This window comes from Mirounga angustirostris, unplaced genomic scaffold (assembly GCF_029215605.1).
Source record: "Mirounga angustirostris isolate CCGP_5_RB_7025 unplaced genomic scaffold, mMirAng1.0.hap1 SCAF_10, whole genome shotgun sequence".
NCBI lineage: Eukaryota > Metazoa > Chordata > Mammalia > Carnivora > Phocidae > Mirounga > Mirounga angustirostris.
The window spans coordinates 70,509,929-70,521,954 of NW_026991718.1; the positions used below are offsets into that span (position 1 = coordinate 70,509,929).

At 43.2% G+C, this 12,026-nt stretch overlaps 1 protein-coding gene across 2 annotated transcripts in view; it reads left to right on the top strand.

The window, feature by feature from the left end:
• Window positions 1-12,026, top strand: part of FSHR (follicle stimulating hormone receptor) — a 165,048-nt gene that overhangs the window by 118,048 nt on the left and 34,974 nt on the right. For both annotated transcript variants that reach the window (XM_064572519.1, XM_064572520.1), the window contains exon 4: window positions 234-308. In XM_064572519.1, coding sequence (XP_064428589.1) covers window positions 234-308 — 75 coding nt within the window. The remainder of the gene's footprint in view (window positions 1-233; window positions 309-12,026) is intronic.

Sequence of the window (12,026 nt, forward strand, 5' to 3'; positions counted from 1 at the left end):
CATTAGTTATGAGAGCCAAATGGGTTAATATTTAGTTTGCACGGTTTAGTGTAGTAAAAGAACTGCATGTGGTCTCAACTCTTTGTTGAAATGATGGATGGATGGATGGATGGATGGATGGATGGATGGATGGATGGATAGGTGAGTGACTGAGATACCTTTTGCATAATGTGAAAAATACTACAGCATTCCTTAATGTTGAGTTCATGTACTTGTTCTTTCCTATTTTACAGTAGAATTGAAAAAGCCAACAACCTGCTATATATCGACCCTGATGCCTTCCAGAGCCTTCCCAACCTCCGATATTTGTAAGAACTCTTATATTCTGGTGCCCCTTCTATAAACAAATTATGTTTTATCAAAACGTCCACTTGCTACTCTGGGGAGCAACTGCTTTTTATAATAGATGTGGGTTAACATAGAAGGGGGAGACACTTGCTGGTGAATTTTATTTTAGTTTTATAAGAGAGTTCCACTAATATAACTGCATTTTTCTTTTCATTTACTAAAACAGACATCATAAGGCATGGTTTGTGTTAATGGAATTGTCATATGTACCTCTTGCGGAACTCAGTCATGATTTAGTGTTAATAAGATGCAGCCAGAATTTGTGCTAGCATTTAGCTTTTGACCTTGACCTCAAAAGCATCTCATTTGTTCTGCATACATACATTTTTTTCTTTGATACATTATAGTGTTTTATTTTGTAAGTTTTAGTTAATAATAGACATAGTATTTTCTCAGCAGAGAGATTCCTAGTGTTTGAGTTCCATCCTTCGGGCATGTCACATCAGCAAAGACACTGCTTCTTCCATGCAAATGGCTTCCAAAATAGCTGAGTGCTTGACAGAGTGCTATGATAGGGCTCCATAAAATACCACATAAGAACTTGGGCTACAAGTCACACTAAGCCCATTCACCAGCTAATCACAGGCTAGAACTTAATCTTTCACAGCTTATTTCCCTGTCACAAGAATGGAAATAATAATGATAAATGCGTATCAGTACCTATTAACATAATAATGCATAACCACCACCACCCCCAAAAAAGAGTTTTAAAGCAACAGCTATTTATTATCTCTCATCTGTCTGTGAGTTGATCCATGGAATGTGTCTGCTGACCTGGACTGTTTGCCTGACCTCAGCTAAGCTCACTTAAGTAACTACAGTTAGGTGGCAGGTCAACATGGGGTTGGCTGCTGTTGATGGTCTCAGTTGAGAGGACAGATCTCCAACAAGAGGTGCTCATTTCCAGCAGGCTAACATAGGCTTGCTCTAATGGCAGTCCGGGGCCTTCCAACAGAGCTCAAGCTTGCAAGCCTCTTGAGATCTACACCCTGAATTAGCACACTGTCTCTTCTGGAGCATTTTGTTAGCCAAAGAAACTCATGGTGCCAGCCCTGATTCAAAAGCTAAAGAAACACACTCCATTTTTTTATGGGAAAAGCTGCAAAATCACAAAATAAGGTGTGTGGATACAAGGAAGGATAAGGAATTGAGGCCATCTTTGCAACCAAAGCATGTAAAAAGTTCTACACCCTGCCTGTAACATGGTAAATGCTCATATTACTATTAGCTGCTAGTGATACTTTGACCCTAAATTTTGATCCACCAGAACTGGAGTTAGTAGGTACAATGAGCAACACTGGGCCATTGTATACCTCAGCTCTGACTGACTAAGGGAATAAAAGATTTAACAGAACAGAATCTATATGACATGGAATTTCCTCTCCCTGATAGGAGCCCTGGAAAGGATCTGAGAAAGAATTAAGGCTGTTCACTCCTGAGTTAATGTCAGAGGCAGGACCAACGCTGCCCATGCAGTCACACAGGGCTCCATGCTCAAAAGCACCCCACACCCAGAGGGCCTCCCACTAGGTTTAATTCCCTGCTGCCACGGTCTTGAAATGCTTAAACATTTTTTTTTTTTTTTTTAACAAAGGGCCCTGCATTTTCATTTTGCACTGTGCCCCACAAGTGCCCCACTCAGGCTCAGAAGTCAGTGTTATGACCTCTTTTAATTTCAGACCTGGCAGTCCTGGCTTCCTAAATGGACTTTGCTATACTGTCTGCAGAAGCTAACCTGGATTAGGCACATAACAGTAGAGGAAATATGGGTTAACAGAGAAGGCATGGGCCTTAGAATTAAAAAAACTAAGACTTCATCTCCACCCCACCACTTACTCTTGGGCCAATTCCTGGACTTCTGAGATGCACTTATATAAGACCCTCAAGTGAGATATATATATGAAAATATTACATAAACTACAAAGTATTTGAAAACATTAATAAATGTACTGAGTATTTTGTAGGATGATTATTTCTGGCCAACAAAAGTCTACCAGTCCACTCTCAGGAAAAGTCCAGTAAGGGCTGAATAAGAGTTATGGTGGCCACTAAGATCTTCAGCTTTTACTTAATACTGTTTGTCATAAGTTCAAAAAGACAAGTTTGGGAAATTCCTTTACATTTCATGGAGCGGTATAGAAAAGAAAAAAAAAAAAAAACTATATATGATGGCAGAAGGACCGGATTCCGGGTGGGATACTGATATTAGGTAGACAGCAAAGTACCTTCTCTAAGCCCCAGTTGCCTTATCTGTAAATAGGGTGGGTTGTGAAAAACAAATAAGATTATGCCTGTAAAAAACGCCTTGCAAACTGTTTTTCAGTATACAAACTATAAGTAACTATACAAACAGGGGTGCCTGGGTGGCTCATTTGGTTAAGCATCTGACTCTTGATTTTGGCTCAAGTCGTGATCTCAGGGTTGTGAGTTCAAGCCCTGCTGGGCATGGAGCATGCTTAAGATTCTCTCTCTCCCTCTGCCCTTCCCACTTCCCTTGCTCATGTGCATGTGCTCTCCTCTCTCGCTCTAAAAAGAAAAAAAAAAAGCTATACATACATAAAATTATTAGTGCCTGTTACCCAGTTGGCTTATTTCATTCCTTCTTTTCTTCTTTCCCTTCCAACTGCCATCTTCCCTTCTTTCTCTCCCTTTCCTCTTAGAAAAAGTCTGAGTGGAATATGGGGGCCACAGAGCCTTTAATAACAGAATAAAATCATGTTAGGGCAAGCAAAGACATCCACAGGAGGACTGCCACTCACATACATGTAATGAGAAGCATTCCTTCAGAGGACAGACCCAAAAAGAAAACGACCCCTACACAGACATATTCCATAGTGTTGGATAATAACAGCACGAACAATAGCCAGAATGTTGCGCTGGGAGCATGTGAATAAGGGATGAGGAATCATTGCAAAGTTTGAAATCAAGAGATCTAGAATCAGACCCAATATTGGCCTATACATTATGGTCAACACCATCCACTCTTATTAATAAGGACCCTTAGGTTTCCCTCTACGGGGGTGAGAGCTGGGGAAGAACTTGGGAGGCTGTGGGCATGGAAGGTATAGCCCCAGGGGGAGGAATGGGAACTGTGACCAAATAGAGGGGCCAGGCTATGACTTTGATTCTGGAAGAGGCTAAAATCTATGCCATCAGTCATCAAATCCAACCCCACTCCCCCCCTCCCCATGTCCTTTTCTCACTTTGAGGTGTTGATTAGTCCCCAGTCCCACCTGGCTCCCCTGTCAAGTCCAAACAAAGCTGTAGGTGACCAGTTCCAGCCACATCCTTTCATAGGAGGAGGTTATTATTCTCAGAGCATTTGGGAAAAGAACTTGTAAGCAGTTTGGAGGAACTGTGTCATTGTCAAAGTATCCTCCTTGATTACTCTGAGAAAAATATTCATAGAATTCTACAGTGAGTAAAATTCTTTCACATTCACTGGCATGCTGATCTCCATCAGGAAGCGTGGTCCATCTTCAGTCTTTTGACTTTATTGCCAAGGGTGCGCTTTTCCCAGCTGCACAGTCTTCCTTAGGATATGGCACATGGTGACCCTGGGAACCCCAGCAACTCCGCACTCCAACGGCACTTCTACCAGCAATACTTCTATTTGGGGCTCAAGCTGTGGCCCTTTGAAAAATTTTCCATACCGATAAGGGATGTCAATTAGTTGAACCTCTAATCTGAACGAGCCCATAATGGACACAAAGCCCAGCTGAGCTTCCTTCTCCTTCCATGCTTACCTGTGTCTGAGCAGCCCTCATAATGGCCTCACAATCCAGCAGCCAGGTGGACGTAGATGGCTACGGTTTCAGATATTCTTTGGGATGATGAACTACTAGCCTCAAGGCGAAGAAGAAACACAAAATGGATGAAAGGATCCAAAGGGGACCAGTAGGATTGAATACTTGTTTATTTCCTGAAGCCAGGATAAATGTTTATCATCACAGCCACCAAAGCAGGAAATTACAAGGGGTTAGAGGTAAGTTTCCATTTGACTTGAATATCCTAATTGCCACACACACACACAGAAATGTTGTTTTGAAATTTTCAGCACTGATTCCATTTCGTGCTGATCATTTGATGACACAGAATTCAAGACAACTGGAAATCAATGTTCTTCATTGCTGCCTTCATACTTCACCGAGGAACCTAAAGTGGTTAGAAAAAAACTCATGAATAAAGAAATGTACTTTGACTAGAAGAATATACATCAAAGGATTCATCTGGTGCATTTTTTAAGTCAATATTGTATTTGCAGGCAATATTTCTTTCTGTACAGCTCTGCCTTCCTGGAGCTGACCTTTTGTGCATGAAAGATTACCTATTGATCTGTAAATAAGGTTTACACAATATTCTCTTGCCTTTGCATCCTGTCAATGTAATTCTCAGGCAGCTGGATATTGCTCTTTACTTCTCAATAAACCCTAATTCCATCTTAGCAAACCCTTCACACAGCTGAGAAGGGCCCCTCCCCAACTGACAACCATCTTCTACTCACACACAGGCTTGTTAGACCCTCCTTAGGATCCCTGTTAATGGTAGCCATACCATCTGCTTTCTCCAGCCAGGGATAATTCCAGGAGTCTTCACTGGGACTCACCCTAGCAATTCAGGCTGTTTCTCCCCATCCCTCTGCTAAGTCCTTCACTCTCTGTTCTGTATTGCTTTCTCATTTCATTTAGAATGAGTAATGAAAGTAGCTTCTCTGATGATAAAAGTTGAACCATATGTTGGACATCTCAAAGGACTCAATAAGCAGCACTGAGTAGTGCCACCTGTCCGGGCTCAGGTCTTGGCTCCCGCCCTTCTCAATTGTGTGACCTTAGGTAATGGTTTTACTTCTCCAAGCCTCAGTTTTCCTTTCTATAAACCAGGAATAACATTACCTGTACCTTTGTACTGTAGGAAAGAAGTTACTGAGAACAATGACTGACATTTAGAAAATTCTAAGTGTTAGCAATTCCTATTAAACTCTTGCCCCTGTTACTAGCTAAGAGAGCCCACAAAGGAGACTTCATCTCTTTGTACCACAGTTCTCTCCTATGCTTAAAAAAACCAAAGTAATACCTACCTTTTGAGATTGTTGTGAGGATTAATTTGATGATGGTAATGACAGCAGTGGTGATGGTAGGATATTTTCCCCCTCCAGTATTCCTAAAGTTTTTGAAAGCCTTTTTAACTTTTTGTTTTGCAAAGAATCCACTGACCAGCATTCAAATGTGGAAATACATCATTTGTACTTCTCAAAGGAAAAAGGCATCCTTCTTACTGAACTCCTGACATATCCAGAAAGGTCCTTCCAAACAAGCAAAACTGCATTACCCTTCAGAGTTCTAATGGAGAGCTCCTCACCCCTCCTTTTAATGTTTATTTTCAATACCTGTTGTCCACAATATCCCTTTGCCATCTCCGTAAAAATTAATTCCAGTTCTTCACACCACCAGCTGGTTGCATTATGCTTCCCACTTTTATGTTGATTTACAGTTTAATACTTTTTATCATACTTTATTGCATTGGAACCTCACATCAATCCAAGAAGTAGGCAGGGTAGTAAAAGTCCATGCATTTTGCAGCAGTAAGCTGGCCTTGCCTGTAGTCCCTGATTGCAGGACTCTTCTGACAGGAATGTGCAGTGTCCCTATGAATTGGAGTATTCTGTGTGTATGGCAAAGTTTGGCTCTCTATTCTGATGGGAAAAGGACCATATGAGGGTTTTTAAAAGTATGTACATAGTGGTAAGGATTGGTGCCTCCCCTTTTCTCCTCCATCATTTTGGATGTGAATTGGCCAATAAATAAAAACTCATTCAATCATTCAACAATCATTTATTGAGCTCATACTATATTCTAGGCTTTGTAATAGTTGTTGGGTATACAAAAAGTGCCAAGACAGATGAAGCCTCTGCCCTGATGGAACTTAGATTCTAGTTGAAGAGACAATGTTGGATAATGTTAGGTGGTGTTAGTAGTACACAGAAAGATAAAGCGGACCAAATAGAGAGTAATGTTTTAGAAAGGGGGTGGTTGAGAAAGGATGGAGGGGATGGCCTTGTGAGAGATATAGGAGACATCTATGGATGGCTATCAAGGAGCTCAGTCTTTTGTGGAGAAAAGGCTAGCTAGCATCCATTAATCCTTGGCAATAACACATCTGTAGAGCTGTGCAGTACTGGTCATATGTGAGAGGACTGACCTAATGCTTTGGGCTGGAGTAATCAGGGGACACTTCATGGGGGTAGGCAGCACTTAGCTGCAACTTGAGGGATAAATAAAGTTTGGAAAGACAGAAAAGGAGGATGAACCATGAGAGACTATGGACTCTGAGAAACAAACTGAGGTTTCTAGAGGGGAGGGGGCTGGGAGGATGGGTTGGCCTGGTGATGGGTATTAAAGAGGGCACATTCTGCATGGAGCACTGGGTGTTATATGCAAACAATGAATCATGGAACACTACATCAAAAACTAATGATGTAATATATGGTAATTAACATAACATAATAAAATTAAATTTAAAAAAAGGAATTTCCTGTGGAAAAAAAGAGATGAACAAATGCATTTAAAGTAAAAGGACCATGAAGCAGGCAGATGAAGGGGGAGAAACTGAGTCCCAGCTAAAAAGAAGATACACACTGAGGACGATGACTGCATTAAGATAGATTGGGTAAGATTAGAAAAAAGAAATTAAGGCAGGGGAGTTCAGGCCTACTACCACAGTAAAGAGTAGGCCATAAGAGATTTTGAGCAGCAGAGTGACAAGATGACAATGATTTGGGCTGTAGATTGACCAGGAGAAGGGTACAGACTATACACTCAAGGGAGACCTGCTAAGGGGCAACTTCTGTAATCCCAGGGTACAGTAATGGTGGCACCTGGAGGATTGGGGAGGCATGGTTCAACTGGGGACACATTTCCAAAAAAGAGATATGTGATTTACGTCTAGGTGAGACATGGACCCAAGGGACTGCAGGGATTTTGACCCTCACCTCTAGTAACCCCCAAAGCCTTCCTTCTCCCATGCCTCCCCTAACCACCTCCCACATAGAACCATCCTGCAGATGGGGCCAGAAGTCCTTTTACACAGGGGCTGGTGATTATCGGAAAGAAATTATTAGCTATCTCCCTGGCTGTCAGTATTGTAAGGATCTAAGGATGTTGTCATGACTACAGAAATGTTTGGGCACAGTGGAAATTATACAATTGTTTCTTTCATCAGTTAGATGTCTAGCAGAGCCAACTCTGCCTGCCATTGTCAATGCTAGGCAAACTATGGTCAGATTTTCCTTCTGAAATGCTGAAGTTCAGGATGAGATTTCAGCCTGAGCATGTCAGTTCAAGGAGGGCAAAAACCTCCTCTTAACTGAGGGCCTGATCATCAAGAAGGTGATGTTTTCATACTGCTCACCTCCCCTCCTCATTCCTCTAACCTGTTCCCTGTGTTTTCTCCTACAAGAAGCCTGGGTCTTTTCCATCAGCAAGACTATTACTTGATCCATCCGTGTACATCAATATGTTCAGGTCTTGATGTTCTTCTTCCTAGAGGAATTTCCATTTTTAAAAGAGATGCCTAGAAAAGGCAATGTGAAACCCAAGAATTGATAATGATAGACTCCAGGTATGGAGGTTTCTGGAGGGACACATAAGTCCCAAAGGATCCCCCCCAATAGCACATAGACAACCATACTCAACCCACTTGTGGATTCTCTGAATTGTTTTCTCATTGCATATACCTTCTCATGAGGTAGGTGTATCCTCACCTCGTTAATTCTGAACTAAGGCCTGTCTGTCATCACCAGAAGTCAGATGTAAAGACAAGTCTAGCGAGGATTCAGAGAGAAACAAGTCTCAGATGAGCTGTATGAAGCTCAGCCCTGATGTCTTCCTCAGTGCTAGCATAGCTCCCACTTCCCCCGACAGTGATGACTGATCCTTTTAGGTCTCAGTTTCTTCATCTGCAAAATGGACATAATATGCTTAAAGAGGTTAATGAGAAGAGGAAACTGGACTACACATCCTCTAAGATCTCTTCTAACTCTCTAGTCTAAACCGTGATCTTCACAAATCTGGGGCTCCCGGTGTGGCTGCCGGTTCAGCCTATTCAGACCCAGCACGAGGCACCTTGCATGGAAGGAGAAATTCTTTCTGCAAGTGGGAAAATACAGCATCCTGCAGAACACTGTATTTCCCAGATCAGGCTCCTCTTCTCTAGGATTCACGTAGACCTTTCAAGAGCTGAGATCCTCCGGGTACATTAAGAACTTAAACCAGCTAGAGATTTACTCTTAAATTAGGAACAGCAGCTGCTCAACTCCTGGAATTAAAGGACAGGCATAGGATCTATCACTGCCACTTCAGTCCCTCACACATGAGCATAGCCAGCCTCAGCAGAGGCCGGGAGACCATAGAAGTGGGGGTGAGGCTTAAAAGGCAGACAGCAGTCGGCAGCCACTGGAGCTGGCCTGGGAGGGCCAGATCCCAGCAGGGGCTGCCTCAGGCACAGGCAGGAGGAGCGACAACTCCAACAGCAAACCTGAAGGGCATCAGGCAAAGCAGCACCTCCATGAAAAACGAACTCCTGCCTCATCTCCCACCACTGCAGTCTCAATGTTGGGAGGTTTAAAGGGTGTTTTTGTCTTTTGCAGACCCTTTTACATTTGCAATTATCCCTGGGAGACACCACACATTAAGAGGTTGGAGCTAACACAGGACTCTCCCTAAGGATTGGGGGCAGCCCCTGGAGGCCAGGATGGGCAGCTGGGGCAGGCAGGACAAAGACGGAGAGAGGGCGACACAAGAGAACTCTAGTTACCAGATTCTGTGCTACTCCAAGGTGGGAACTAGATTGTCTTCATAGCTAGATCCCCAACTCCGGGCATTAAAAAAAGAAAAAAAGGCACTCAGCTCTTCATTTTTCCTTTTAGAGGATGCTGACTGTGCAGCTCTCATGCACCTGGTTCTCGCCTCCCTTTAATACCTGTTGAGGGACCCACTTTTTCCTTGCTGCCCTCATTTATCTCATCTGCTTTTTCTTTCACAATGTGTGTTCGTAGGCTATCGGCTAAGAACAAAGACATGAAAACCTAGGCATGTTCTAGCAGAATGGCCCCACTGCTCCCAAACTCTCGACATGCCTATCTGGGAAGAGGTCTTCCCCAGGCATGGGTGCAGAAGGAACGCAGTCCAGGGGACTCAGCTCAGGACTGGGGAGCAATGAAGTGGCGGGAGATATCACCACCTGAGTCTGCTGTCAAAAAATCCATAGTAAGGGCTGTGTTTAATTCATCTCTGGGCCCCCATGGGGCACAGGGTTTGCACATAGTAGGCCCTTAATGAAAATGCAGGTCTGAGTTTGAACCTGTCCATCTGGGTAGGGGAAGGGAAGAAGCTGCTGTTTTTAGAGGACTATCTGAGGGCATTACGGAGTGTGAATGCTGAAGTGACAAATGCTTTAAGGAAGAATATCTTCATCTGCAGCAGACATTACAAAAATGTTCTGCTGTGGCTTAATCATGAGTTCACCCATAGAGAACACCCTGCAAAAAAACGTTCATTTCAAGAGGCAGTGAGCTCCTCCCTCACCAGTTTGGGTTTCAAAGATAGCAGAGCAAGGAAGACAGCAGGATGTTTGGGGGGGTGGGGGCTGCGGGGAAGAAATCAGGTGACTCCCCCCCCCCTTAGCCAAGGTCAACCATCGAGGTCTCTTTGGACAAGGAACAAACCACAGGAGCCAAGTGGACACAGAGTCAATCTGCAAGACACCAAGAAGAGCCATAGACCCAGCTTCCAGCCCTGGTCCTGCCAGTGAGAACCAGACCCCTCTGGGCCTCAAGCACAATGAGGAGAAAAACCATGTTCCTCTCTACTTCCAAAGGTTGTCATAAAGAAGGAAAAGAAAGGGAGAAGATAAAACAGGGTATGGGACTGCTTTTAAAGTCTGAAGCAGCAAAAAGAGCAAGAACTGCTAACTGGAAGAGGCTCTGATGGATATGGGGATGGGTAACAGGAATTGTAACTTAGAAAGAAAGCACTTGCACTTAGTATTAGTTGATATAGTCTTACAAAAGTCCTGCGAGAGGGGTGCCTGGTTGGCTCAGTCGTTAAGCATCTGCCTTCGGCTCAGGTCATGATCCCAGGATCCTGGGATCGAGCCCCGCATGGGGCTCCTTGCTCAGCGGGAAGCCTGCTTCTCCTTCTCCCACTCCCCCTGCTTGTGTTCCCTCTCTCGCTGTGTCTCTATCAAATAAATAAATAAATAAATCTTAAAAAAAAAAAAGTCCTGCGAGATATTTTCTGATGGCGCCACTTTATGGGTGGTAAATTTGAGGTTCATGGATGGTGACTGAATTGCCCAACCTCACAAAATGTGATTAAGAAACGATCCTAGGGCACAAAAAATAGGGAAACTGGTATTTATTGAGCATCTATTCATCTCATCTAACAATCTTCCAAAAATAGTATGCGTGTATCTTGCCCAATTTACAAATGAGGATTTTGAAGCTCAGAGATTATGTACTTGATAGAATGGAAGCCAGGAATGCCTGCCTCCAACCCAGTTCATCCCACTTTCTGGCACACCACAGCGGGGAAGGTGTAGAGCATGGATGAAGCCAACATAATGTACTCAGTGTTCTGAGCACAAGACTGACACCTTATTAATGTTTGCCATTTGGAACTTGTGATCATCTACTCAGGCTGAGTCAAAGTGTACCTAAGAAATAACTTCTTAAATAATTTTTAGAAATGAGTCGTGAGGAAGGGTGTGCAAACTGTTTAAAATATTAACTCTTTTGTGACTCCCCTATGTATTTTAAAAGTAACTGCTTGCCACAAATTGGTAGCTTGATTCAAGTTATTCTTACATTGGCATCCAAGCAGGTCCCAAAAGGTTGCCACTTGGCAATGCTGTGTTGGCAGTGAATTTAACCTAGAGAGAACTTAAGATTTTAAAAGTCCTTATGTAGCCAATGTGCTATAACAGAAAGAACATTGCAGGAAAGGCACAGGACCCAGAGTGCAGAGTTCAGATGCCATTTCTTCCACTTTCTAGCAGACCAGTCAAGAAAACGGAGGCTTCGAAAGTTTCAGTTATCCATAAAATGGAGCTAATAATACTACCTTTCTCCTAGAGTGTGAGCAGGACTAAAGGACTTCCATACAGGAAGGCCTTTATAACGCGGCCTAACCCTTGCTAAGGTAATTGGTTAACTATGTGTTAACTATGATTCTTTCTGGTTTGAGTCTAGAAATACGATTTTTTTGTAATGTCTCTGAGCACTGCCTCCCTTATCTCTAAGATGCAAATCATAATCATGCTCATCTCAGAAACTCACTGTCAGGTCACATGACATAACACACAATAGCTTTGTCAATCATATGTGCTACACACATGTAAGCCAAGGTCTGTTCCAGTCCTTCCTTCATCAGAGACACATCTGGATCAGAACTGTGACCTGTGTAATCAGCTCTTAAGACTGCAGTTACTTCCCAAAGTAGTCCTCTGGTCTACTGTCATTGTAGTCAGCCTCTCACCTGGTCCAAGTCAGACACTGGTCTCTACGTCCCCTAAGCAGGAAGAGACGGCTATAAAACCTGCCACTTGGTCTTCTTCAAGTCCCTTTCTCAACCTATGTGAAGCAGCTAGCCACCCCCACACTTCCTCATGGAGGGGCATGGGAA